Genomic DNA, 25422 nt, shown 5'->3' with positions numbered 1-25422 from the left:
TTCAAAGGAAATAAGATCTTAGAAGATGCTCTGAATGTTTTGAAAATATAACCATATCCCAACAGAGAAATCTCTTGATTTCATAAAATTACTAAATGGTACTCCGAGAGCTCGAAATGAAAAGGCAAATCATATCCAGATTAGTGCTATGCGAGATTGAAGAAAAAAACAATTACAGGCCACCAAACATTTTCAATTTTGATGGTTTAACTGATTCAGAGATCGATGACACGAGAAAGCTTTTGAATGCGATTCAACAAGAAGTCCCCTTGCTTGATAGTTGCCTGGTAAAGAGCATTCTTTGCATCGGGGCGATTGGTTTCCAACACTCCAGCCACTTTATCGATCTTGCAATGCAACTTCCCTGCTGCAATGAACCGAGATAGTTCCCTGAATGGAAAAAAGAAAATGCTCAATTATTGTACATGTTACAGTCCTCAGTCCGGAATAGAGCATTACACATCAGTGTCCAGTGCACTGCTAAAGAATAAAGCACTTACAAATCGATGAAATCCTCAGAGACCCCAAAAGCCTTGGCCATGGCCTCAATTGTAACACTCTTGTAGGACTCCAGAAACTGGGAATACACAACTATTCTGACCTCCCTCATAAAATATCTGAAGTGTGGCTGCAAGTACCGGTCCAACTTAATATGCTCCGTCAAGCCAGCTGAAAACACCATTAAGGTCAAAGTCAAACATTTGCAACCCAGCCCCACATGACCCTAGCGATCAACATATAGGGTGTGAATAACAAATCAAAGTGTTTAATAGATGAAGCACACTTACCTCTCTGTAACTCAATACTAACATATCGCATTTTATACTACCCTATCTATACACACATTATCGCCTGAGTTTTGGAAGTAATTGGCTTATGGGAGATGGGCAATAAGAGAACAGCTGACCCTTGCATAATAAATATTAGAGCTCTGAAGGGAACTAAATTTATAAGTATTAGGAGTAGCTCTTATTCTCTGAGATAGGAGATTTATTAGCTCTTAACGAAAATGAGATCCCACTATGTAGGCAATTTGACAAACACTATAATCTATTTGAAAAATTCCAGGATTCTTGTGGAGAGTTCTTAGATTAGAGCCATCAGAAAAATTCAGAAGCTCAGCAACATCTAAAAGGCCAATTCAAATGTCTATTTGAGGTCAAAAATACATTCTGCGATATAATTGAATTATTTTGTTTCAATAGTGGATACATCTACAATCTTCTCATCCTGATATAAACCAGGTGCCAGAAAGAAAGTCGTTTTTTTCATTGTTGATATATGCCAGAAAGAACATCTTTATGTCTTATCGAGCTATTAACACTCACGTGATTAATAAAGAGATATACCTTCATGCTTATTTCAGTCGTCTAGATATTAAAAAGAATCTTATTAAAAATTTAGGAGACTGTATAACAGTTGTTCAACCTATTTCACTATCAAGGTCATCTGACACTCAAAACTTCCAAACAGGATTATCAAGAATCAAGAATTTGCAAACACTACATTCTCTGTCGAAATTGCCAGAAAAAACACATCAAGTTCTATAGGACATAATCTACATTAACTTAAAGATAAGGACCTTTGCGAACTACAAACACACACTTTAACATACGAAAAGAGAAAATGAATAACAATGGACAAGCTTACCGAATGCAGAGAAAAATGACTTGTACTGACACTCATATAATGAGTTCATAAACTCGGAGAGATATGGGATCTTTCCTATTACTGTCAAAATCTCTGGTGCATCCACTACCTGCAGCATATACCAAAATGAATTTGCAAGTATTCGTCACAGTAACATCTAGGACATTCCGGGGGAACACAGATTTCAAGTACACAAATCCATCATCCTAGCAAACAAGGATATTAGAGGAAGTAACAGTTGAATACCTTCTGTTTCAAGGAAACCCGATCCAAGGTAATGATGCTTGTAAGGACAGTATAAAATATGAAAGTATCATATGGAAAAATCTCATATGTGGTAAAAGTTGAGATAGAATCAAGGAAAAGATCTGCTGCTTTCTTGAAGTTACGAGTGGACATGCAGAACAACCCTTCATACACCTTCAACCTGTTCTTTCTCTCCCAGTCACCCCCCTCTTCAAATAATCTGTCAGCAAAACATTGGGAGTTAGCTTAATAACTAGAAAAGGCATTTAGAACATCATGTCTCATAACATCTGAACTGGTTGTCAGACACTCCTACTTACTTCTTTGCCTTATCTATGCTTTTAGAAATGAGGTCAAAATCCAAGTCAAAGAATCCCATCTGCAAGGTATAGAACACCAAGTCCATCTTTTGTCCAACCGCAACAGTTTTTCCCTCAGTCACCTTGAGTTGTTCAAGTGCTTTCTCCTGGATTTTAAATTAGAAAAAGATTGATTGAGATTTGCCCAGCGTGAAGTGTGAACAAATAACAACTGAGCAATTATTGAGGGTGACGAGAGAGAGAGAGAGAGAGAGAGACTACCTTATCACCAATCCGAATGTAGAACAATGACTTTGCCAAATGAGCTTCTCGAACTTCACTTTCACCCAAATTTTCTTCTGCATCAGCAATCCTTCATGAATGTATCAAGTTAGATGTGCGGTTTAGGTGTAAAAAATGAAACTTGACACCCTCCTCTCACTTTCCCAGACTTCGAATAATAAAACACAAAAACAGCACAACCTGGTACGCCCCATTTGGCTCAGAACAATATACTAAGTATTCATCCATACAATGCCGCACTAAGAATTTTTAAGAATGATAAGCCCATCCACTTAGCAAGACATTACTTTCTCTAAATTCTCTAAATTATGGGATTAAGCTGGGTTTGTTGTTGTTGTTGTTGTGGTTATGAGAAACATAAGATTAAGATAAACCAAGATACCAACTGTACTTAGCAATGTTACCAGTAATCATGATTATTGACATCCAAAAGAATACGATTGCAAGCTTACTTCCCATCTCCAAGCAAAATCTATAGGAGAGCAGAAACTGCTTCACCAAGGATAAATCCCAGTAAGACATATGATGATGACAGGACATTTAAGCTCATAGTTTCACCAAAATATATTCCACATGGTCTTAAGATATACTGCATGGAGAAAGTAGGTGGTGAATTCTGAAACGCTCTCATACCGAATGCAGGGCTTACTAAAAATTGAGAAAGGAAACTAGACCATAGAAATATGCTGACTGTGCTCCAGCAAGGGTATTACTTGCCTCTAATAGAACTTCGCTTTGATAGTGTTCTGAGCTTGAGCATCTCCTTCCCAGCAGCACCACCGCTTGTTGTCATTCATTCTCTTTTTATAATTGCAATTGTGTACCAAAAGCCAAATCTTTAGGTTACAGGTGGTTCAGAAAACAAATAATTCACCTTCCACTTTCACAACCCTATGAAAGAAACTAATTTTTTATTAACCCACAAAATATGACCTCTACAGGTTGGAAGAAATTTTAACACCATATTGTATGGCAAAGTTTCTAAATCCAATACCCTAATTATTTGGAGTTCTGAATTGCAATGCTACTAAGTTCTCTTGATGAGAATGTCATCTATATATGACTTGAATGCATTAAAAACACCGACCATATTATGTCCAAGTGAAATAGACTAGTCCCAAGAACCATTCTCAACATAGAATATCAAGTGCAGTCCCTCTCTTTACCTATTTAACCTATTTCTATTCCTCAGCCTACAGCCTCCTCCCTCCAAAATCAAATAACCAAATTTATCCCTATTTAACCTAATTTGCAATAGCAACTCAAGCTACTCCTACCCCATCATAAGAGGTGACTCAAAATCAAATCTATTAACTTCGTACTGCTCCACTCCTTAATTTTCTCCCATTTTGCAACTCAAGAATTCCAAAAGGTGATCTTTGTCCTGCACTTTAAAATGATCATATAATTGTTTTGAAATCAGATTCTGCGACCACTTTTTTTTTGGATAACCGACACATCCCCAGGGGTTCGTGGGCACAGTTCGAACCTGGCGGATAATGAACCCGTCCCTCCAACCTTCTCCACTTAAATAACAGGTTTTTTGTCAGAGGTTGGGTTTCATAACGTGTGGCTAACCCACACATCACTTGTTGCTCTTACCACTTGAAATGAGATCCTGCAACTTATAGTACCATACAGTTCCTAAATATCTAAGTGTTACTTTCAATAGATCAAAAATTGGGTCAAACTAACCTTTATCCAAAGAGGTCTCACATTCAAATTCCATCAAAAGTATAATTTTGTGTCCAACTTATATTTAGTGTGCTCACTACTATTATGTTCTAAAGGGTGGCCCTTTCCCTACACTCAACCCAAAAATCTAGAAAGCAAAAGGAACAAAAATAGGACTATAAAAAACAACAACAACTACGCCTCAGACCTAGCAAGCTGGGGTTGGCTATATAAACCCTCACTGACCACATTACTCCACTCAAATCGTCTCATGTCTCAACATTATGCAAATATAAAACTTCGCAGGAAAATAAAATAAAATAAAATGAAGTGCAGTATATCAAACCACACTATATGCAGATAAAAATAACGAAAAAAAGACTTACTTTTCATCGAGTTTTTTGAGTTCATCGGCAATCTTAGCACGCATAGCATCAAGAACATTCTGATCCACAGTCAAAACCCCATTAGCAACTAGGGTTTCATACAGCGGAACCATATCTAGAAAACCCCATTTACAAGCAAATCAGTACAAACCCACAAAATGAAATAAAGATTTAAACTTTAACAAAACAAGTCTACAATTTTCCTAAAAAGTATCAATCAGATTTACCATTGGAGACAACAGATTCCAGAACTTCTTCACGGAGGCGAACTTTATCCAAGTCATTGACATCTGGGTGTGTCAAAAGGAAGAGTTTGTGTGCAAGAACTAGCTGGGGCTGTTGTGTTCCTTCTTCCGCATCCATGGCTACCCTTTTCTTTGCTATTTCTTGGTTTTTTTGTTTCACTGTATTTCAGATTCTTTCTTGTAGAAGAGTTTATACAAAGTTAGTTTTCTTCTTGGGAAAGTTTAAAAAGGGGTGGGGATTGGGGGCTTTTTCCCCGAATTAATATGGGCTTTGGAGTTGGCTGAAGTTTGGGCCAGATTTTGAACTCAAATACAGGGAGGAAAAACAAATAGCATCAATTACAACTGATAATTAAAAAATAATTACAGTTTCAAAAGTAATTAAAATTTAACCACTTTTTCATGCAAAGATATAATCTGAACAAAAATATTCTTAAAATCTGGGAAAATTGCAGCATAATATGTTGGAGTTCGAATTTTTTACATATGAGATTCCAACATAATGTGCTGGAATTTCATAATGTGCTGGAGTTCCAACATAATATACTGAAAGTTTATACACAAGAGCTTCATAATCCAGCATATTACGCTGAAATTTTTCATGTTTCAGCTAGGATATTTTTGTCCATAATTTATCTCCATATAAAATAGCGGCTATTTTTTAAAAACTTTACAAATGCTGGCTATTTTTCAATTATCTGTCTGAAAACTGGCTAGCTCATGCTATTTTCACTCAAATATAAAACAACAAAGGGTGATTTGCACAAATATGATCATTTAGGCCTCATTTATTTTTAAATATTAAGACGTCGAGACGTTTTTATATATACTCACGTTTGTGGCCACCGTTGAAGTTATACCGAATTACACGAATTTTTACAAAGTGTAGGTGACTGGAGGCGGTGATTGGTAGTGATATTAGTTTATTGTGTTGCTTCTAGATAATAGCTAGTGATTGGTTATGGTAATTTTGGTTGAGAAAGGTGGTGGTGGCTAGTTGTAGTTTATAATGATGGACGTGACGGCTGTGGTTGATCATAACGGTAAGGGTGGTTAGTTGTTGTAGTGGAGGTGAGTGAATGATTGTGGTTGAGGATGATGGTGGTGGTGTTAACCGATAACGGTGGGGGTGATAGATGGTGGTAGCCCATAATTGTGGGGCGGTGGGTGATGGTATCGATAATGAAAGTGGTGACGGCCATGGCTAAGGATGATTGTGGTAGGTGGTGTTTGAGTATGGTGTGGTTAGTGGTGGTAGTTGAGTATGGTGATGGTGAGTAGTACATGGTGGCTGATAATAATGGTGTGCGGCGGCGGCGGTTAGTAGTGAATGTGGATGATAGCATCTTAATTAAATTAAGTGTTTATTATAGACCTTAATCATTTAGGCCTATTCAAACTCATTATGGTTTATTATTTTTAAGAGCGGCTAAAAATATACATATATATTTCTCCAATTTTAATTGGGTTATTATTTATTAGACTAAAAATAAAAAAAAATAAAAAAAATGCAGAATAAGAAAATACTACCGGAAAAATATGTTTTTCGGTAACTATAATTTTGTATGAGTTAGTAAAAGTTTTATAATTTTGGGCGACAAAATAAAGTTATATTACTTTGGTGAAAAAAAATCATATATTTTACCATTTGTGAAATGTACTCCTAAAAGAGCTTCCAAATGGCTGCATCACAAGTTTCCGTTTGTTTAGTTCGTTTTAGTTCGTTTCTGCATTTTTTGTGTCTTCGTTATGTTTAATTTGTGCTGTTTTGCCTCAGATAATTTCTCTTTATTGTTAATTTCTTGTTTATTGATGAGTACTATGTTAACTAAACATTATTCTTACATTACATGCATTTACTATTTTCTCAATCTTCTCCTCCTTTCCTCTTTTACTTTCGGATATTTAAGATAGATTTTTGAGCTTGGATAACTGAAATTATGAATTATTAGCATTTATTATTTTTAAAGTTTTTATTCTGTTACTTGGAATTCCTCATTAAAAGTTATTAATAATATACGTGTTGCTGAAGCCATCGCTTGAAGTAAGTTTCCCTTTGTCTCTTAGAAAATTAATCAGTTTCAGATAATTTTCATTGACATTAGATTGAAAGGGGATTGGGCCATTTAGGTATCTGATACACCTTCATATGAAGAAGTTGTGGATGATGCTAAAATTAGAGAAACTAGAGTTCAAGAACATAGGAGGAAGGTGCTATGGTAGGAGCAGAAATAATACAAAATTTACAAAATAGAAAGTAATAATAAATACTTAATAGATGCCTTTAACAAGTTAGGAGCAAACAAACATTTACTATGTCAATGTAAAGACAAAAAAGAAGTTGCAACTTTCCCCGTTTTATATGGTATTTTAGTACTGAAACTAATATATGTTATAATACTTATTATTTTAAAGAAACTATTGAAGATTTATAAATTGTTGACTACTTGTCATGTCAGCTTTAGTAGAAAATGCATCTGCTAGCTTCATGGTTTACCAATTCTAAAGTTGATGGCTTGTTATACATTAACATATGGTGGTTCTTATATAGTTTTAAAAAAAAAGATTCATGAATAAGTTAGCTGGGGTAGAATTGAACCTTAAAGTACAAATCTTTAGAGAGAATGATATGAGTTGCTGTTAATGTAGCAGAAAGATGTGTTTGAATTGAAGATCTGTGAAAACAAAGGCTCGTGATGGGTTATTATAAAGCAATAGTTTCATTCTTTTAAAGCAACAAATGATGCAAAGAGAAAGATCATCTCTTATAGAAGCAATGCAATTTAAAGAAACATGCACTCTTAAATAGTAAGATGATGATTCAAGCAAGAGGAGTCACTGTATTGAATCTAACTTTAAAAGAGAAAAAATAGGGTAGATATTTTGTGTTATGACTCTTCTTTAGGTGCATTTTAGTGTTCCCTTAACTCTTCCCTTGTTTCTTCTTCTCTGTTTTGCAACGACTCCTCTTTACTACTAATATTTTGTTGCCCTTTTTATTTTGCTCTTTTTACATTAGTCTACAGATGTTGCATGTAAAATAGATTGGTAGAAGTAAGACAGAAGTAATGGAGATTGTTTCTGACTCTAGCATAAGTGATGTTGATAATCAAATCCAATGTAAGGATACTTTGGTTAATCCTTTATCAGGTAATTGTGCCAAAAACATCTAGAAGATCTCGTCTTGGGCCTCGATGATGACTTGGCCATAATTAAGCAAAGACTGACTGGACAGGAAAAGGCTCTTGAAATTGTCACGATAACTGGTGCGGGTGGTATGGGTAAAACAACACTCGACAAACAAGCTTATGGTTATCTTGAAATCAAGCAACGGTTTGATATTTGTGCTTGGGTTACAATATCTCAAGATTTTCAAAGAAGAGATGTGTTGTTAGCTGCTTTACATTGTATATCAAAGCGAACAAATATTGTCTACGAAAAAGGTTACCATAAGAAGGGTGATGATGAGTTGATAGATAACGTACATCAATGAAGAAAGTGATAGTGACTTAGTCAACATGCTGCAGAAAAGGTTAAAGGATTATGACGAAAGTCAATTAGTTGACCCAGTGCAAAAATACTTAAAGGGTCGACGATACCTTGTTGTTATTAATGATATTTGGAGTACAGATGCTTGGGATAGCATACACTGAGTACTATTTCCTAATGGCAATAATGGGAATCGTGTCTTATTGACAGCTAGGGAGAGAGAGGTGGCTACATATGGATTGCTGAGGATTTTTGTCAAAGACGGGAATCAAAATAACTGAGATTCCTCCATTGATGAAACTCTCTGAGCTTCAGAGAGAAGGTTCTAAAAGAAAGAGGAATTGGGGAAATGAATCTCGCTCTTTTTTCATTTATGTAAAATGTGTATATATACACGTGCGTAAAGAATAAGGAGAAAATGCTGAAGTGCCTAATTATAAAATTACCACTATTATTAACTCCACTACTCTATTAGTACTAAGCAGCTAATATACACATAAATATAATCATTCTCAATACCCCCCTCAAGTTGGAGGTGAGAAGTTCACTGCCAACTTGCTGAGGATCTGAATGTTTGACCCTTGTGAGTGCCTTTGTCAAGATGTTAGCCAGTTGAGAGCGAAGGTGGAAATGTGATGCAGTTTAATTAGCTCCTCTTGTATCTTGTCCCGGACAAAGTGGCAATCCACTTCGATATGCTTTGTCCTTTCATGAAATACAGGGTTTCTTGCAATATGTACAACTGCTTGACTGTCACAGAACACAGTTATGGAATTGGCACACATGACTGTCAATTCTTCGAGCAACCTCTTCACCCATACTAATTCACCAACAACCTTCCTGATTGACCTATATTCTGCTTCTGCAGAAGACAATAAAATTGTAGTTTATTTCTTTGACTTCCAACTGATAGGGTTGTCCCCAAGTAGCACAGTGTACCCACTCACAGACTTATTTGAATCAGGGCAAGCAGCCCAATCTGAGTCACAGTATGCACTGACAGTATAGTTAGGATCATTGGATAGAAAAATTTCCAAAGTAGGATCTTTCTTCAAGTATCTGAGAACAGGTATAGCAACCTTTAGATGGGGTTCTCTTGTTGCCTGCATAAACTGGCTCAAGTGTTGAATACTATAGGCTATGTCCAATCTAGTATTTGTCAGAAAGTTTAGTTTCCCAACTAGTTTCATGTAATACCCTGGATCAGACAGTAAGGCTCCATCTTCACTCCTCAGTTTGATGGTAGAGTCAAGTGGAGAGCTGACATAAGAGTATGTCAAGCAATCATACTCCTTTAGTAGATCCATAGTAAACTTTCTCTGGCAAATCAGTACTCCATCTGTCTTATATAACATCTCTAGCCCCAAGAAGTAATGTAACTTCCCAAGATCCTTTATCTTGAATTGGTTATGTAGTAATGCCTTCAATTCTTTAATTTCCTCCAAATTAGTCCCAGTAATAATCACATCATCCACATATACGACTACAAAGACTGCTGAAGTCCCCTGTTTCTTGTAGAATAGTGAGTAATCACTAGCTGAGTGCTTGACCCCTCTAAAATGCAGGGACTCTGTCAACTTATCATACCATATCCTGCTAGCCTATTTTAGACCATATAATGATTTCTTAAGCATGCATACTATATTTCCATTAGGTACCATCAGTCCTTTTGGAACCTCCATATACACTTCTTTATATAGATCCCCATGAAGAAATGCATTGTTTACATCTAGTTGGTAGAGGTCCCACCCTCTCTTTACTATAATGCTGATCAATGTTCTGACTGTGGTCATCTTTACCACTGGTGAAAAGGTCTCTGTATAATCAATTCCTGCTTCTTGTGTGTATCCTTTCACCACTAGCCTTGCTTTGAATCTTTTCACACTTCCATCAGCCTTGTGTTTGATCTTGTATACCCATTTACAGCCTATATCTTTCTTACCTGCAGGAAGTTTAACTAAATCCTAAGTATGGTTAGCATATAAAGCTTGAAATTCCTGTGTCATTGCCACTTGCCATGCTGGATTCATGGATGCCTCCTCATAAGAAGATGGCTCACAATCATGTGAAATGTATCTAAGCAATTGCTGACTTTCAGAATGCAAGACATTAAGAGAAACATGTTGTTTACTGTTACAAAATGTATTAAATGATGTGGGAGTAGTGTGATGTTCAGGTTCTGTGTCATTATGTTGGAGGGTTGGTAAAGAATACACATAATCTTTGAGGTGTGCAGGAGTTGTATGTGTTCTGCCTGATCTTCTAGGTTATGGGGGATTTGTTTGTAAGGGATTTGGTTGAGAACTATTAGTCTCAATGCCTTGAGACTCAACATGATGCATCTGCGTGGGTGGTTGAAAAACATGGCTATTTTCTGGAGATATGTGTGAGCTTGGCATATCATGGTTAGATGTTGTTGGATTAGGTGAAGAAAGAGGTGCAACATTATCTGATATATGGCTATTGGTTACAGAAATTGATGCATCCTTATCATACATGTTACAACTATTTGGAGTCCCAGAAGAAGAATGAGTACAAGGTGGATTAGAGGTCATCAGATATAATACAGAAGGAAAGCTAGAATTTTCAGGTGAAACTACAAAAGGAAAAATGTTTTCATGGAACACTACATCTCTAGATATATATATTCTCTTTGTGGCCAGATCTAGGACCTTGTAACCCTTTGTACCAAAAGGATAACCTACAAATATATGAGGTGTGGCTCTTGGTTCAAACTTATCTCTGTGAGGTTTTAGTACATAAGGATAACATAGGCATCCAAAGCTTTTGAGCTGTGAGTATTTGGGCTTTTGTTATATAGGAGTTCAAAAGGACTTTTGTTATTCAGAATAGTTGATGGAAGCCTATTTATTAGATAGGTCGCTGTTATAATACACTCCCCCAGTACCTTATAGGCAGTTTGGACCGGTAAAGTAGGGCCCTTGCTGTCTCAGGCATGTATTTGTGTTTTCTTTCCACCACACCATTTTGTTGTGGTGTGTATGGACAAGTTTTCTGATGTACTATGCCATTTTCTTGGAAATATGTCATGGTTTCATTGTTGACAAATTCAAGACCATTATCAGATCTAATGGGTTTAACTGAGGTGCCAAACTAGTTTTCAATTATGGATAGAAATCCTTCAATAACATGAAAAGTGTTGCTTTTGCAGCTTAAGAGGTGAGTACAGGTTGACCTGCTAAAATCATCAACCATGGTATGAAAATATTTGTAGTTATCATGTGTGGATATGTGGTAGGTGCCCCATAAGTCTACATGGAGTAGTTCAAATATTTTGGTGGATGAAGTGGTTCTTTCACGGAATGGCAACCTTGTCTATCTGGTCATAGGGCAGATTGAACAAATGAAGGGTTGTTTGGGAGCAAAATTGACTGGTATAGTAGATATTTTCCTCATTTTTACAAAGGGTACATGGCCTAGCCTAATGTGCCACAGGTAGTCAACATTATTTTCAGAAGATGTAGAGCATACAAGAGAAGAACTCACACTAAAAGGATCAGTTTTATTGCATGAATGGATAGTATTTACATTATTCAATGGACAGGATGACTCATTTACAGTTGACAATGAATGAAATGGATGAGTTTGATCCTTTTTCTTACTAATATTGTTGTGAGGAATGGAAAAGCATGAATGAGGTAAACCAGAAATTGAAGTAGCATATGTACTAGAATCTGAACAACTATGACACTTCGAACAGAGAAAATACAGTCCACTTCTTGCCTTACCAATCTCCAGAGGCCTCTTCATTGAAGGGGCCTGCATCAGACAAAGGTATTTGTTGAAGTTAACCATGCAATCAAAGTGCACTGTTAATGAGTGGATTGAAATGAGATTGTATTTAAAACTAGGTACTGTCACGACCCAAAATCTCACCTGTCGTGATGGCGCCTATCTCAATACTAGGCATGCCAAAAATCTCAATAAAATACCATATCTTTTAATTTGAAAACAAAATAATTAAATTCAGCGGAAGAAATCTCACAATTTTAAATAAAATACTCCCAAAACCCGGTGTCACTAAATACATGAGCATCTAAATGAATACAAAGTCTGACTGATAAACATAATTGTCTGAAGTATAGAACAGTACAATAACTAAATAGGAAGGGAATCAAGTCTACGGTCGTCAAGCAGCTACCTTGATACTCTCCAACCGAAATAACGCTGAATTCTAGCAGTCGTCGTATCCGAGAGCACCTGAATATGCACACGAGGTGCAGAGTATTGTATAGTACAACTAACTCAATAAGTAACAAGGCTAACATCTGGGCTGACAGAAATGATGAGCTCCGCAGGTACAATCCAGTTAAAATAATAGTACAAAAATGTAGGCATGCTTTCAAGTTCAACAGTTAAACTCAGTATAAGTGAAATAGATCAATACTGCATGATATGAGGCATATGACATCTCAGTAGAAAGACCTCATATAAATACTGGTAACAAATTATCCGGTCACTCGGTACTGTTTATGGTCAATCCAGCCCAGGGGTGTTCCAACCCGTATATAAGTACACATCGACTGGCAGTTAGTTACCAAGTACCGTATAAGGCCAATCCAGCCCTGGGATAATTTATCCCCAAATAGTACCGTATAAGGCCAATCCATCCCTGGGGTAATTTATCCCAAAATGCAAATGATACGGACAAGATCCATGTCCAGGTAAATTCATTACAATATAAATAAGTAAGGCAAGTCCATGCCCTGGGAAAATCCATCCCAAATATATATATAAGCAGTAAGTAAGGCAAGTCCATGCCCTGGGAAGTCCATCCCGAATATCGATGATCATCTACGCTCACTGGGGGTGTGTACAGACTCCGGAGGGGCTCCTTCAGCCCAAGCGTAATACAAAGCCAATGTGGCCTACTGCAGGCGGGCAGTCCTGATCCGTATAATAATAAAGCCTATAAGGCCTGCTGCAGGCTGGCAACCTTGATCCATAAAATAGTAATATATAAAGCCATTCTGGCCTGCTACAGGCGGGCATCCCCGATCCATTTAACAATAACATATATAAAGCCAAATGGCCTGCTGCGTTGCGCAGCTCAATCCCATAAATATCCTTACAATGGACAATTATTACTGAGTGTGAAATGCATATTTTTGAACAATTAATTCAACAGCATCACGACCCCATGGGTCCTAAAATATTGGCACATAGCCTAAACATGATCTTTATTACTAGCCTCAGCTTAATTCCTCTAACATGTGCCACATGTTCAAATAATCACATAATTCTTTAATTTTACTACTTCACAGGATTTATTCAAGACACACTTTCTGTGGTGCACGTCTACATGTTCGTCACCTATCGTGTGTGTCACCTCCAAATAATTCATATCGTACAAAATTCGGGGATTCATACCCTCAGAACCAAGTTTAAAAGTGTTACTTACCTCAAACCGTGTAATTCTTTACTCCGCTATGCCTTTGCCTCATGAATTGACCTTCAAACGCTTCGAATCTAGCAACAAATAATTCGTTTCAGTCAATAAAAATGATAGAAATTAATTCCATAAGAAAATACAAATTTTCCATCAAAATCCGAAATTTCACCCAAAAATCGCCCGTGGGGCCCACATGTCAGAACCCGACAAAAGTTCCAAAATCTGGAAGCCCATTCAACCACGAGTCTAACCATACTAAGTTTACCAAAATCCGACCCAACTCGACCCTCAAATCTTCAATTTAAACCAAGAGGTTTTTAAACTTTTCCAACTCAATTCACCAATTAAATGATAAAAACAACTATGGATTCGGGTAATTTAACCAATATTGAGTTAAGAATACTTACTCCGTTGTTTTCCTTGTAAAACTCTCGAAAATCGCCTCAATCCGAGCTCCAAATCGTCAAAAACTGAAAATGGGACGAAGTCCCATTTTCTGAACTTAAACTCACTGCCTAGACTTTTCTTCTTCGCGAACGCGGTCAGTGCCTCGCGTTTGCGAAGAACAAAATAGTTCCCATCCAAATTCCTCCTTCGCGAACGCGACACCACCCTCACATTCGCGAAGCACAAAATGCCTCTGCCTCAATGCCTTCTACGCGAACGCGTTCAACCCATCGCGAAAGCGATGCTTCGTTTCCCCCTCACTACACGAACGCGACACCCCCTACGCGAACGTGTAGAACAAATGCGTGGGGTCCTCAGCTGCTTCCTCTCTTCTTTGCGAACGCGTAACACCTCTCGCGTTCGCGATGCACACCCAGTCCACCTTTCGCGAATGCGTTCTTCTCTTCGCGAACGCGAAGAGCAAATACTGCCAGCCTCTCAGTTCCTCTTCGCGAACGCGAGGCTCCACTCGCGAACGCGATGTAGGAAACCAGATGGTGCATCAGAAAAATTCCAACAGAGTTCCAAGTCCATAATCCAACCCGTTAACCATCCGAAACTCACCCTAGCCCCTCGGGACCTCAACCAATTATACCAACAAGTCCTAAAACATCATACGAACTTAGTCGAACCCTCAAATCACCTAAAAACAACGCTAAAACCATGAATTACACCCCAATTCAAGCCTAATGAACTTTGAAATTTCTAATTTCTACAAACGACTCCGGGACCTATCAAATCACGTCCGATTGACCTCAAATTTTGCACACAAGTCATAAATGACATAACGGAGGTATTCAAATTTTTAGAATCAGATTCCGACCTCGATATCAAAAAGTCAACCCCCCGGTCAAACTTCCCAAAAATTCAACTTTCGGCATTTCTAGCCTAATTCTACTACGGACCTCCAAATAATTTTCCGGATACGCTCCTATGTCCAAAATCACCATACAGAGCTATTGGAATCATAAAAATTCAAATCTGAGGTCGTTTACACATAAGTTATCCGGTCAACTATTTCAACTTAAGTTTCCCACATGAAAGTTCATTCTTCCAAGCTAACTCTGAAATACCTTAAAACCAAAACCGATAATTTACACAAGTCATAATACCTCATAGAAAGTTATTCAATACTTCAAATAGTTAAAAAGAGCGTAAATGTTCAAAATGACCATTCGGGTCGTTACAATCTCCCCCACTTAAACATACGTTCGTCCTCGAACGTGCCAGGAGTTGTTTCCAAGCCACCACATCACTATTCCATCTTACCACACACGTACCCGGAGGTGATCTCACGTCACCCTATTCTATATAGGCCTGACCACATAACATAACTGAAAATCATTAATTTAACCTTAGCCCAAAAACTATGGAGCCAAATTTCTAACATCCAGAATTCTTTTCAATACCCGAATCTCACATCTATCCACTGTATAAGTATGAACAAGTTGTATCCAGCCATAACCATAGTCCCAGATAAAGTCACTTTCTATGCTGACCTTCAATATTATCCTCCTAATATACCGGAATCCAACCTGATAGTATCCATTCTAGGTCCAATGACCTTATATTATTAAACACAACTATATTATTGACATGCCACACCAATACAACTCAATCCCCAACTGCGCAACTTTGTACCCAAAAATGGAAAATGTCTCAAAGTAGAGAATCGTATTGTAAGTTCAACAAGCACCACCACAATTGTAATGCTATAATCTCATTATATATTGTACAACCGATACACAGAAGTTTAATAACAATAACCAGCTCTTTTTAGAGCTCACATTAACATCACTCGCACGGACAACTCACGTGCTAAAAATATCAGTATATGGATTCGCATGGACAACTCACGTGCTAATAACATAATCCGCCAGGCATGGTCACAGGCCTCCAGTCCAAGCATATCATAGAGGAACAATCAAATAAGTACACATGTATATGATAAACGAAATAAGATTCACATGCTCCTCGACTGGTATAAATAATAAGCCATTACGTAAACATGTGCAAAGTCTGGTGTCACACTTCAAATTGGCAAGTTAACGCAAAAATAGTAACTACCCCATTTATTCAGGGGAATTAACCTCTTTGAAACCTCAAATGTAGCCCAGATAGTTCTCAACAAAGGTACGAACACGAGAAACGTTATAACTTTACGCTTAATAGTCAACTCTAGGCATATCATAGCCTAAGCATTCTTTCGAGTATGAGTACTTGCCCTAATGCCCGAACATTGGCTCAAACCTCACATATATGTACACTTATAGCGCGTAGCTATCACAAATAATTAATGCAACTAGTGCCTCCACTGAGTAAAAATAAAATACTCACCTCAAACAGGCCGAAACCTGAAATAATATACTTCTGAGGACTCCCAGTCTCCAAATTCATCAAACACACCGCTATGCTCAAATCTAAATTGTACATCCCGAACAAGCCAAAGGACATGTAATCCTTTAACACAATTAACACTCAAATAAGTAACCCTACCTTAATACGACCAATCAATTTCATACTTTGTGTGCACTACACCCTTCAAAATAACAACTTACTCATTCCATAATTTTCATACTTTACTCGAGTCATCCCCGATCTCAACCTCTGTAAGTCATAACTAATCAACAAGTATGCCTCAGACCAAAACCAATGCCACACCTAATCGTGCAATCAAATCGTAGATAGCAGATTTCCCCACTTAGCCCAAGGCCATATTATAAAATATCTGATATCTCACCATACCCAGTTAATATCTAAATTGACCATGCTAAGCAATAAAATACCAACTCAGGTCTAGTCTCCTAATAATTCCCGCACACGACAGATACACCCGGTACACAATTATAGTATCGCCCCTCGGCGTAGATACATGAACAGGTGAACTAAGAACTCACATGGCATATCCAGAAATGAACAAAATATGATGAAACCATGGTCAAATAATATAGATGCCTCCCTGTGGCACACTGAGACAATACATGTGATCACTGCATCTAAAGCAACAGCATCTGGCCTGGCAGGAAAAACATAGAATCGGCCCTGACTGCCACCTGATCGACCTCCCCCTCTTGGGCGACCCCTAGCTGATTGAGCTCCACCCTGAGCTGGCGGAGCGGGTGGTGGAGCAACTGGTACAGAAGTAGTAGACTGACTCCTCTACTGAACTATACCTCGCATACGACGGGGACAATATTTCCTCACATGGCCAGATCTCCACACTCATAGCACTCCATCTCGAAGAATGGTGGCGAGTCCCAAAAATTCAACTTTCGGCATTTCAAGCCTAATTCCACTACGGACCTCTAAATAATTTTTTGGACACGCTCCTAAGTCCAAAATCACCATACGGAGCTATTGGAATCATAAAAATTCAAATCTGAGGTCGTTTACACATAAGTCAATATCCAGTCAACTATTTCAACTTAAGCTTCCCACATGAAAGTTCATTCTTCTAAGATAACTCTAAAATACCTTAAAACCAAAACCGATAATTTACACAAGTCATAATACCTCGTAGGAAGTTATTCAATACTTCAAATAGTTAAAAGGAGTGTAAATACTCAAAATGACAGGTCGGGTCGTTACAGGTACATACATGACTCTAACTAAAGTTAGTTTAGGACTAAGGGGAGCATCACCAATTTCTGTCACTTTCACCTTATATCCATTAGGTAAGGTCACAAGAAAAGGATAAGGTAGGGTTCTAATATTATTGAGGAAAGACTTTCTATATGTCATATGGTTTGAAGCTCCACTGTCTAAAATCCATAAGTCAACAATTGAATTTGAACATTTACATGTAGTTGTTTCAGCTATCTCTTTATAAGTATAACAAGCTAGAGTACCTGCAAAGTTCACAGCTCCACTAGTTATTATGTTTGGATTTTCCCGTGCAGTATTGACTTTGAAGTTCTCCAGAAAATTCAGTAGTTGGTTGTATTATTCCCTCGTCAGGTTCTGAAGGTTTTGGTTGTGATTCCTATTTTCAGCATCTTCACCATTGCAAGTTTGGATTTCTTCACACTAACCATGAACATTTGTAGCAGATCCTGTATTTCTACCTTTTGTTAACTTGAAGTCTTGTGGAAATCCTTGTATCCTAAAGCACTTCTCCCTGGTATGCCCCGGGTTTTTGCAGTAGTCACAGTACAATTTAGACCTATTAGGAGAAAAATTAGGTCTGTACGAGTTATGTCCTATAGTATTAGCTTGTGGAGTGTAATTGGTTATGAATCTGATGTTTCATGGTCCATTTACATTTAAGGAGGTGGACTCCATGGCTAGGCAACCACTTGGTTTAATTTCTCTCTGTTTTTCCTCCTGAATAAGGATGGAAAAGGCCTGTGCAATAGTAGGTAGGGGATTCATCATTAGAATACTTCCCCTAACAACTGTGTAGACTTCATTAAGTCCCATTAAGAATTGAATTAATCTTCGATCTTGCTATGTTTTGTACATGTTTGCTTTGGCACCATAGGTGCACTGACAGCCACATTGGGCTTGTGCATTTAAGGTATTGAGTTCCTCCCAGAGTTTCTTTATCTTAGTGTAATATCCGGTTATATCTAGGGTTCCTTGATTTAGGTCTTTGATTTTCTTTTGCAATTGGTAAAGTTTTGCTCCATTTGTTTGGTCATACCTGTCCTCAAGCTCTTGCCATAGCTCTTTTTCATCATTCACGTATTGTAATCCATCAGCTAAATCCTTTGAGAGTGAATTTAGAATCCATGAAGTGACCATATCATCGCATCGTGCCCATTGATCGCAGGTTGCTTCTCCAGCATTAGGCTTTTTGCACTTTCCTGTGATGAATCCAACTTTGTTCTTCACATAGAGAACTCTGAGAACGCCTCCTCTACAGGATCTATAGCCGGTGCCATCAAATACTACCGGCACTAGCACAGTCCCAGCACTTTCCGATGGGTGCATGTATAACGGGTTGGTCGAATCCAAAATTGTGGTAGTATCAATGGTATCTTTGTCTCCATCCATGAATTGATGTAGAAAATGTTAAGAATTTGAGTCGATTGAGGGTTGAAAGTGTATGAACCAGTGATTTCTAGGAGAAATTGCGAATTGAAAAACTTCTGATTTGTGATTTCAAATCGGGTGAACACGACGAAGAAGAAATTGAAACACACACTAGACGTAGATCAGAGGTTGCGAACCTTGCTCTGATACCATATCGAAGATGGGAATCAAAATGACTGATATTCCTCCATTGATGAAACTCTCTGAGCTTCAGAGAGAAGGTTCTAGAAGATAGAGGAATTGGGGAAATGAATCTCACCCTTTTTCCATTTCTGTAAAATGTGTATATATACACGTGCGTAAAGAATAAGAAGAAAATGCTGAAGTGCCTAATTACAAAATTACCACTATTACTAACTCCACTACTCTATTAGTACAACGCAGCTAATACACACATAAATATAATCATTCTCAATAATTTATAAAGCCTGAAAAACCTAAAAGGTTGGAGGAAGTGGCAAAAGATTATCTGGACAATCTTATCAATGGAAACTTGATAATGGTTAATAAGAGGAGATTGACTGGTGAGACAAAAACATGCGGAGTTCATGATCGTCTGCATGAATTCTGTTTGATTGAAGCTAAAAAGACAAATTTCATACATGTTGTGAGATATGGTTTATATAGCAGCAGCACTGCTTATAAAACTAGCGATTCTAGTGTTCAAAGCTTCAGTTTTCGTACTAAAGCTCATCTAAATGTCAAGCATTGTGGGAAAAGTCATTCATTGCAAAGGTATGACATTTGCTTCACTCCATTTCTTATACATAATGTGAACTTTTTTTTTCCTCATTTTCTGTTTGAGACTTTTGGTAGTAATGCTGAGCTAATGATGATGTGTTTTTACAGCTGCTATGGCATGGGAGCCAGGAAAGTCGTTACTAATCAAGGAAGTGGAGATGGCACCTCCAAAAAAAATGGAAGTTCATCTTAAGATCCTGTACGCTTTCCTCTGCTATGCCGATATCTACTTCTGGGAAGCAAAGGTAATAAAAAACTGGTTACAATCTAAAAAAATTACCTACTTTCCAGCAAATACCACAATCTGTTTGGTTCAATTTTTTCTCTCAACTCCTTCGGAAATTGTAGGAGCAAAACTCAGTCTTTATTTGCATTCGTGGACATAAAGCATCAATGTATGTGATTTCAATTGATTGATTCATTGGTCGTCTCTAAAACCAAAAAGGTTACTAAATAGATTTTGTTATTTTATTGGTTTTGATTTTATGGATACTTAAGATTGTGGAGAGGGAGTAACAGAACTTGCTCTCGGAGACCATGTTATTCATGTGCTCACTGCAAATCAGAAAAAGCAATATGTACAGCCTCTTACGGATTAACAATGACATGGAAGTAATGATTCGTGATGGACAACCAAGGTTCTCCTTCAACGGAAAGCCCCATATACCATTTTGTTGGCTGTGTTGCGAAAATCAAGACCTCAAATCGCCACTCAAATCCCCAAAAATTCGGTCTATGAGGTTTCACAAATTTTCCCCAAATTCCACCTTAAAAACACATAATCTAGGCATATAAGTCAATGAGTATTCAATATTAATGAGTAAAAATGAACAAGAGTTGCTTACTTCTTCAATCTAGGTGAACACCTCTTCAAACATCGCCTAAGTCTGCACCCCAAAACTCTCAAATTGAGAAGAAGACTCAAACCCTCGATTTTTAAATATCTGCCCAGCCATTTTCACTCCTGCAGACTCACCAGCCGCACCTGCGGCTCTGCTTCTACGAAAGAAAGTCCGCTTCTGTGAAAGCCACTTAAGAACCCAACCAGTCGCACCCTACGGCCCAAAACTCTCACCTGCGAGACTGCTTCTATGGTTCGCTTCGCTCCTGCACATCTGCGCCTGTGAATTCTCATCCGCTTTTGCGAGTCCAGTCCCATCTATCAAAATTCGCATATGCGGAGACTCTTCGCATTTGCGGCTCGCAGATGCGGAAAACACCTCGTATATACGACCACTGCCTAACACCTACAGGACTGGTCCTGCGACCCCATGCTCGCTTCTGCAGTCGCGCACCTGTGATCAATTCTTCGCAGGTGCGATCACACCAGACTTGAAACTCTTCAGCATTTCCTCAAGCCCAAACTTTAATCTGATTACATCCAAATCACACCCGAGCCCCCCAGGACCCCATTCAAATATACCAACGTGTCCTAAAACACAATACGAACTTAGTCGAAGCCTCAAATCACATCAAACAACATCAACAACACGAATTGCACCCCAATTCAAGCCTAATGAAATTAATGAATTTTCAACTTCTACAGTCGATTCAGAAACCTATCAAACCAAGTCCGATTGACCTCAAATTTTGAACACAATTCATAAATAACACGGCAAACCTATTCCAACTTCTGGAACCAAAATTCGATCCCGGTAACAACAAAGTCAACTCTCGGTCAAACCTCTCAATTCTCCAAACTTCAACTTTTCCAACTTTTGACATTTCAATCCAAAATCATCTACGGACCTCCAAATCAATATCCACACACACTTCTAAGTCCAAAATCACCATACGGAGCTATCAGAACCATCAAAACTCTATTTTGGGGTCATTTACATATAAGTCAATATCCGGTCAACTCTTTCAACTTAGGCTTCCAACCTTATGACTAAGTATCCCAACATATTCCGAAATATCCACGAAACTAAACCAACTACCCCGAAAAGTCAAATAACAACAAAAGAACATGAAATAAGCAATAAATGGGGAAACGGGGCTACAATACTCAAAACGATCGGCCGGCTCGTTACAAAATGGGCGACCACCAGCTAGGGCCGCGAGAAGCTGGGGCGTAGTAAAATCCCATGTGCAGCTCGCACATCATCTAGAGTAGAACCCATGGAGCCACCAGTTGCTTTAGCTCAAGAGAATATACTAGTTGAGGTTGAGCTGGTGGGACCAGCTCAGACACCAGCTGTGCCCATTGTGATTCCAGGCCTTTATGAGGCTTTGGCTTAGATTTTGACTGTATGCACTAGCATTAATCAGGCGGTTTCAGTTCATGCTGCACCAGCCACTTCTCAAGCCGGGGGAGGTGCTCAGACTCCCGGCGCCCATACACTAAAGCAGGTGGTTTAGGGATATCAGACACTGGTGGTACTACTAGCCCAGTCGATTGCAATTGCTCAGGCCTAGGTGGGTCCACCTATGAGTGATGAGGAGCAGAAGAGACTAGAGCGGTTTGGAAGGCTCAAGTCTCCAGCATTCGGTGGGGCTGAGTCAGAGGATGCTCAGGATTTCTTGGACAGGTGCCAGCGGATCCTCCGCATGACGGGAATTTTAGAGACTATTTGAGTCTTATTTATTACTTTTCACCTGTTGGGGGCAATCTTCAGATGGTGGGAGGCCTATGGGTTAATCAGGCCAACCGACGCTACACCACTTATGTGTCATGAGTTCTCAATTCTCTTCTTAGAGAATTTGTTCCACAGACTCGCGGGAAAGAGTTGCGTAGGCAGTTTGATCAGCTACGCCAGGAGGTATGTCGGTGACCCAGTATGAGATGAGATTTTTAGAGTTGGCTCGTCATGCGATCTGGTTGGTTCCCACAGAGAGGGAGAGGATTAGGAGGTTCATTGAGGGCCTCAACTATAGACTGCGCTTCGTCATGACTCGGTAGATTGCATCAGGTGTTAGGTTCAATGAGGTGGTTGATATTGCTAGGAGGCTAGAGCAGGTCCGTAGTCAGGAGCGTTAGGAGAGAGAGGCCAAGATGCCTCGTGGTTCATATGGTTTCAGTAGTGTTTTTCTGGAGGGCAGCCCTACCACAGCAGGGGTCATCCTTATAGACCCGCTCAGATGGCTTGTCCTGTTCATCGTGGTGTATCATCTAGCCATGGTTCATACTGTGCTCATCCGGGTCAGTCATCTCTCAGTTCCCTCCCAGCTCAGAGATTATCTCATGCTCCATCAGTTCATAGTTCATCTATACCAGGTCCTTCTAGTAGTTTTTCTCTTTCTTGGGGTCCGATTCAGTCTCTACCACCATTGGCAGATCGGAGTTACTTCGAGTGCGGGGAGTTTGACATGTGTGGAGGAAGTGTTCCTATTATTTTGGAGGTCCAGTTCAGTAGAAGGGTCAGGTTATGACTTCCGCACCAGTTACTTTACCACCCGCTCAGCCATTTCGGGGCGGGGCTTAGACAGCAAGAGGCCGCCCTAGAGGGGGAGGCCGATCAGGTGGAGGTTTGGCTCGATGCTATGCTTTCCCTACTAGGCCATAGGCCGTTGCTTCAGACGCAATGATCACAGATATTATCTCAATATGCCATAGGGATGCGTCCATATTATTTGACCCTGGTTCCACTTATTCATATGTATTATCATATTTTTCTTGTTATTTGGATATGCCCCGTGAATCCTTAGTTTCACTTATTCATATATCTACACCGGTGGGTGATTCTATTATAGTGGGCCGTGTGTATCGGTCATGTGCGGTGACCATTGGGGGATTGTAGACGAGAGTTGATCTGTTATTGCTTAGTATGGTTGATTTTGACATGATTCTAGGCATGGATTAATTGTCCCCATGTCATTCTATTTTTTATTGTCACGCTAAGACCGTGACGTTGGCGATGCCGGGGTTACCTAGGATCGAGTGGAGAGGTTCTCCGGACTATGTTCCCAATGAGGATGATTTCATATCTGAAGGCCCAACGGATGGTTGGGAAGGGGTGTTTGTCATATTTGTCTTTTGTGAGGGATATTGGTGTTGATACTCCTACCATTGATTCTGTTCCGGTAGTGCGATACTTTCCGGATGTGTTTTCTGCAGACTTGTCGGGCATGCCACCCGACGAGGGCATTGATTTTGGTATTGACTTGGTACCGGGCACTTAGCCCACTTATATTCCTCCGTATCATGTGGCACCAACAGAGTTGAAGGAATTGAAATAGCAGCTTCAGGAGCTTCTTGATAAGGGGTTCATTAGGCCTAGTGTGTAGCATTGGGGTGCACCTGTTCTGTTTGTGAAGAAGAAGGATGGTACTATGCGGAAGTGCATTGACTATAGACAGTTGAACAAAGTTATAATTAAGAACAAGTATCCTTTGGCGCACATAAATGACTTATTTGACCAGCTTCAGGGAGCTAGAGTGCACTCTAAGATTGATTTGAGGTCTGGGTATCACCACTTGAAGATTCGGGACTCTGATATTCTGAAGACGACATTCAGGACCCTCTATGGTCACTACGAGTTCCTTGTGATATCTTTTGGACTGACCAATGTCCCAGTAGCATTCATGCATCTGATGAACAGTGTATTCCAGCCATATCTTGATTCATTTGTCATAGTGTTTATTGATGATATTCGGATGTACTCGTGTAGCCAGGAGGAGCATGCACATCATCTGAGGATTGTGCTACAGATGTAGGGAGGAGAAGCTTTATTCTAAGGTCTCCAAGTGTGAGTTTTGGCTCAGTTCGGTGGCATTTTTGGGGCATGTAATGTCCAGTGAGGGGATCAAAGTGGATCCGAAAAAGATTAAGGAGGTTCAGAGTTGGCCCAGACCGTCTACAGCTACTGAGATTTGGATTTTTCTTGGCTTGGCCGGATATTATCATCGCTTCGTGGAGGGTTTCTCATCATTGCAGTGCCTTTGACCATGTTAACCCAAAAGGGTGCTCCATTCAGGTGGTCTGATGAGTGTGAGGATAGCTTTCAGAAGCTCAAGACTGCCTTGACCACAACTCAGTTCTAGTTTTACCTTCAGCATCGGGTTCTTATATAGTGTATTGTGATGCTTCTAGGATTGGTATTGGTGTGTCTTGATGTAGGAGGGTCGAGTGATTTCTTATGCTTCACGCTAGTTGAAGCCTCATAAGAAGAAGTTACCCGTTTATGATTTAGAGTTGGCAGTCATCGTCATGCATTGAAGATTTGGAGGCATTATCTCTATGGCGTGTCTTGTAAGGTATTTATAGATCATTGGAGTCTTTGGCACTTGTTCAAGCAAAAGGATCTAAATTTAAGGCAGCAGAGATGGTTGGAGTTGTTAAAAGACTATGATATTACTATTTGATATCATCCCAGGAAGGCCAATGTGATGGCCGATGCCTTGAGTAGAAAGGCAGTGAGTATGGGTAGCCTTGCATATATTTTTGTTGGTGATAGACCGCTTCTATCAGATGTTCGGGACTTGGCCAATTCGTTCGTGACGTTAGATATTTAGAAGCCTAGTTGGGTTCTAGCTTGCATGGTTTCTCGGTCTTT

The 25422-nt window shown here is 39.1% G+C and overlaps 1 protein-coding gene across 1 annotated transcript; it reads right to left on the bottom strand.

The window, feature by feature from the left end:
• On the bottom strand, positions 1 to 5082 carry LOC107807153 (26S proteasome non-ATPase regulatory subunit 6 homolog). Its single transcript, XM_016631479.2, has 8 exons — positions 4786 to 5082; positions 4559 to 4673; positions 2478 to 2568; positions 2217 to 2362; positions 1897 to 2116; positions 1651 to 1759; positions 501 to 669; positions 1 to 390 (listed from the first exon to the last, which is right to left on the bottom strand). Exons 1-8 carry the CDS (start codon positions 4919 to 4921, stop codon positions 216 to 218), a joined length of 1161 nt encoding a protein of 386 aa, XP_016486965.1. The 5' UTR covers positions 4922 to 5082; the 3' UTR covers positions 1 to 215.
• Positions 5083 to 25422: the final 20340 nt, after the last annotated feature.

This window comes from Nicotiana tabacum, chromosome 9, assembly GCF_000715075.1.
Source record: "Nicotiana tabacum cultivar K326 chromosome 9, ASM71507v2, whole genome shotgun sequence".
Taxonomy (NCBI): Eukaryota; Viridiplantae; Streptophyta; class Magnoliopsida; order Solanales; family Solanaceae; genus Nicotiana; species Nicotiana tabacum.
This window is presented reverse-complemented; position numbering and strand designations above follow the sequence as displayed.

Bases quoted from the DNA above. Each gene is read 5' to 3' on its own strand.
- LOC107807153 (XM_016631479.2), bottom strand. From the start codon at position 4,921: ATGGATGCGGAAGAAGGAACACAACAGCCCCAGCTAGTTCTTGCACAC. The intron at 2,363-2,477 runs GTAGTCTCTCTC...TTTAAAATCCAG, and splicing joins ACATTCGGATTGGTGATAAG to GAGAAAGCACTTGAACAACT. The intron at 2,117-2,216 runs GTAAGTAGGAGT...TTTTGCTGACAG, and splicing joins AGCATAGATAAGGCAAAGAA to ATTATTTGAAGAGGGGGGTG.